At 36.6% G+C, this 4,306-nt stretch overlaps 1 protein-coding gene across 1 annotated transcript; it reads left to right on the top strand.

Annotated features, from left to right (window-relative positions):
• Nucleotides 1–375: 375 nt before the first annotated feature.
• Nucleotides 376–4,306, top strand: LOC133316615 (metal tolerance protein 11). The gene is made up of 6 exons (XM_061518388.1): nucleotides 376–679; nucleotides 1,794–1,903; nucleotides 1,994–2,239; nucleotides 2,511–2,591; nucleotides 2,724–2,957; nucleotides 3,514–4,306. Exons 1-6 carry the CDS (start codon nucleotides 508–510, stop codon nucleotides 3,859–3,861), a joined length of 1,191 nt encoding a protein of 396 aa, XP_061374372.1. The 5' UTR covers nucleotides 376–507; the 3' UTR covers nucleotides 3,862–4,306.

Raw genomic sequence — 4,306 nt, 5'->3', positions numbered from 1 at the left:
AAAAAAATTTAATATTAAAATCATATTTTTCTCTAAAATATATAATTTATAATTTCATTTTGAAATCGTAATACTCAAGATGGAGAAAAGTTACTATGCACCCGGTGCAACGCACTTTTTTCTAAAAATAGAAAAAAACTAGGACATGGAAGAAAATACCTAAAATGATAGGGATAAAAGTGTCATAATTTTTTTTTTATTTTGGAAAATGGAACACTAAATTATGGTGCACCAGATCTATGATAACTTTTCTCCTCAAGATGTTTTCCGGTGGCACACTCGCTTTCGTTACACGCGCCATGAAATATCACTCGCGTTTTGGATTTTTCAATTACGAAAATGAATTGAATTCCCAATTTCCCGGTTCGAAAATCTGCTACGGCTGTTATATTATAACAAGCACGGGCACCAACCCCAACTGTAATAGTAGTTCTTGCTGTCCACGTTTTTTCTCCTTTAGTCAGCCGAAAACGACGCCGTTCAGTCAAGCTCGCCGGTGACTGGAAAATGGTGGACTCGGTGGAGCTACCGAGCGACGAGCAGCGATCGTTACTGTCAGATTCCAACAATGGTGACCGGTCTTGGCGGTTGAACTTCGACGGGTTTCAGTTGTCTTCGGAGCACACAGATAAGCAAGTTAAACCCTCTCGCGGCCTTCACGATTGCTATGGTGTTCTAGGTAACCATTTATTTTTAATTCTATTTTCCATTATTATTATTTTTTATTTTTTATTTTTGGAATCTGCTTCTTCTTTTCTTTTTCTTTTTTTGAAGTTGACAATTATTTTCATTGTTTATTCTTTGTGGAGTGGAATCTGAATTTTGCTTTACATCAGTGATTGTGGTTAACTGTGAATTATGTGCTGCTAGAATTTTTCTGTTTTGGTGTGATTTTGTGTTCTTCTTTATATGTGACCCCTTTTCTGTGTTCCCTTTGCAATAAGTCTAAGTAGTGCTTTAGTTTTCTTAAAGATGCTGGATTTCATTCAAGGTGAGTATGCCATGTTTTTATCTCCTTTTTTGGCCAGATTTAGTAGTATGTATTGAAATTTGGAAGTAGGGTAGGTTTAAAATATGGGTCTTTTTGAAGATTTGGGTTTTTTTGGGGATGATGATTTGTAGCTTGGTTATTATGCATACTGTAGTTGAGGTGGGTATTTTTTTATGTATTGGGAATTTCATGCTTTCCTGAGCAATTGGAAGCTGAATTTATTGGGTTTTGCTTTTGCACGCTCTAGAGGCAAAACTTTTCGATAACGAACTAGTAGTTTTTGGTGATTGGCTTTTACTTTTTTTGAGGTTCCGTGTTTTTTATTGGAAGAAGTTGCACAAATTTGGGGCATTAGGTTTTACATTTGAATTGAATGAATTTGGGCTTTTGCTTCTTTTCTTGTAATGGAGTTGTTTGTTGTTTGGTCTTTGCTCTTGCTAAAACCTCTGCTTTACAAGTTTTCTTATCGGTCTGCCTGTTTTGCTGTGACTTCCTTCGTATGTTTTCTGGAGCTTTTTGTAAATTTTTTGTGGTCCATATATTGAGGTTCTTTTGTCCTAAAACTGTTAGAAGCTGGTGTATCCGAAAACCATGGAAATTTAAAGCATCACTGTCTGTGACTTTAAATGTCATTTTCTTCATCTGTTGAATGTCTGTCCAGTTTTCTTTTTCTAGGGAGATTAGCTATGTTTCTTTTCTAAAGGTTATTATTTGAGTGATGGTAACTTTGCTACTTAAATGGATGGTGGATTTCATGGATCATGTCTTAATATTATTTTTCTTTTCTGTTATATTTCTTCAGGTCAAGAAGATAATATTGCTGAGTACTATCAGCAGCAGGTTGAAGTGCTTGAGGGCTTTAATGAAATGGATGCCTTAGCAGAGCGTGGTTTTATTCCTGGAATGTCAAAGGTTTCTATTTCATTTCCTCCTTTATGCTCTGTAGATTTAAGATTGATATATAGTCAAATGCCTTGGCTGAATATCCACTGTTGTGTGCAGGAGGAGCGAGACAAGTTGGCAAGAAGTGAGACTTTTGCCATCAGAATATCGAACATAGCTAACATGGTTCTTTTTGCTGCCAAAGTTTATGCATCAATCAGAAGTGGTTCCCTAGCCATCATTGCATCCACTTTAGACTCGCTTCTTGACCTCCTTTCTGGATTCATCTTATGGTTCACTGCATTTTCCATGCAAACACCAAACCCATATCAGTATCCTATAGGAAAGAAACGAATGCAACCATTGGTCAGTCCTCCTAATTAATGTTCTGTTTGAGATTTTCTTAATCATCATCTTGTGTTCTTTCCATTGTTGCCCTATATAACTGATTCTTAGGATTTGCTTTGTAATCTAATTTAATATCAAGAAAAAAATCTTAGCATACGGTTTTATTGTGTATGCATATGTTCCTTGGATAAAGTACACAATGAAAGTTCATTATCAAATAGTTAATGGCCTAATGAGTAATTATGACTTCATCTTGGTGCTGAAATTTTAAATTCAAAATTGGTTACAGGGAATTCTTGTTTTTGCCTCTGTCATGGCGACACTGGGACTGCAAATAATTTTGGAGTCTGTCCGCACGTTGATATCCAGTGTGAGTAGTTTTTTGATACTTTTCTAGAGGCAAAGCTGACACGCAAACAGATGAGACAGTAATTTTTCTTTTAGTTGCTGGATCTCATAATTTTCTAGGTAGCTCTAATGTATCTCGTAATGATATTTACAGGATAATGCATTTAAATTGACCAGGGAACAAGAGCGCTGGGTTATTGGTATTATGCTTTCAGTGACTTTGGTGAAATTCCTACTGATGATTTATTGCCGCTCTTTTAATAATGAGATTATTAAAGCCTATGCCCAGGATCACTTTTTTGATGTGATCACTAATGTCATTGGCCTCATTGCTGCACTTTTGGCAAATTATGTTTATGGTTGGATGGATCCAGTTGGTGCTATCATTGTAAGTGAATACTTTCATTATGTTAATGGTTTTGAGTTGCTATTTATTGCCCCAGGAAAGGATGTATATGTCTGCTATCAAATTTTCCGTGAGTTAATTTTTGACAAGTCTGATTCATTCCTAGGGATAGAAGGTAATGAACCAAAGTATGCAAATAGTATTCCTAGTAATCTCATCCATCAACAACCGGAACCATCTGTGTGTTTAAGCCCCTACTATGCTCCTATCTTAAAAATGCGAGATCTCAGATTCCTTAAAATGAAATCCATCATTGCAAGAGATCAATGTCAGATGACTTATGACTATCTAATTATCTTATCATAATTTCTGCTCCCTGTCCATGAATTTTGTGCATGTTACGATGGTTTGTTACATATCTTTTATTCCATATTGTGGACTGCTATGATTTTAGTGAACCGCCTTTGGTTCTTTTGAGCAGTATATTTTGCTGGAAACAATTTCTTATTACTATTTGTATACGTAACTTGCCACCTTTCTATAGCTGGTCACATATAACTTGCACTTGCTTTACTTATGTGTGATTCTTCTACTGCAGCTGGCTTTGTACACTATCCGCACATGGTCATTGACCGTGTTGGAAAATGTTAATTCCCTGGTTGGAAGATCAGCTGCACCAGAGTATCTTCAGAAACTTACATACCTCTGCTGGAACCACCACAAGGCTGTCAGGCACATTGATACCGTCCGGGCTTACACATTTGGATCTCACTACTTTGTCGAGGTTGATATTGTCCTGCCTGCAGATATGCCCTTGCAAGAGGCTCATGATATTGGGGAATCATTGCAAGAGAAGCTTGAGCTTTTGCCTGAGATCGAGCGTGCTTTTGTTCATCTTGATTATGAATTCAGTCACAAACCTGAGCATGCCCAAGCACATTCTTAGCTGCAATAAGGAAAAGAAATGCCTTCTTGTTTATTTCGTTTTTGTATATGTAAACCATTTCAGGTAGATCAGAACCTGAACATCAGTGTAAGCTACTGAAAAGGTTCTATTCCTGCACTGAGAGCTGTAGAATTGAATTAGGGACATGTCCTGAAGCCTATAATGTACCCTGAGCTCTCAATCCCAATTTATATACGGACGTCAATGGAGAGAGAATCTAAGAAATGTCATCCAGTCAAGCTCAAGTTTAGTACATAAGACCCTCCATTCAGAATAGCCCATGTTTCTAGGATTTTGACCCACAAAGAAGAGTTCCATCCGCCTGGTAGAAGTCAAGCTCAAACATTTTATCAAAACTCTCCAAAATTCATGTTCTCATTATTTGTCTAGTGAATACATGTCAAAAACCTTAATATAAGAGATTTAACAATAAATAAGATTTTAA

The sequence above is a fragment of the Gastrolobium bilobum genome, unplaced genomic scaffold (assembly GCF_033153095.1).
Source record: "Gastrolobium bilobum isolate Gb01-03AN ecotype WA unplaced genomic scaffold, APGP_CSIRO_Gbil_v1 utg1827, whole genome shotgun sequence".
NCBI lineage: Eukaryota > Viridiplantae > Streptophyta > Magnoliopsida > Fabales > Fabaceae > Gastrolobium > Gastrolobium bilobum.
This window is presented reverse-complemented; position numbering and strand designations above follow the sequence as displayed.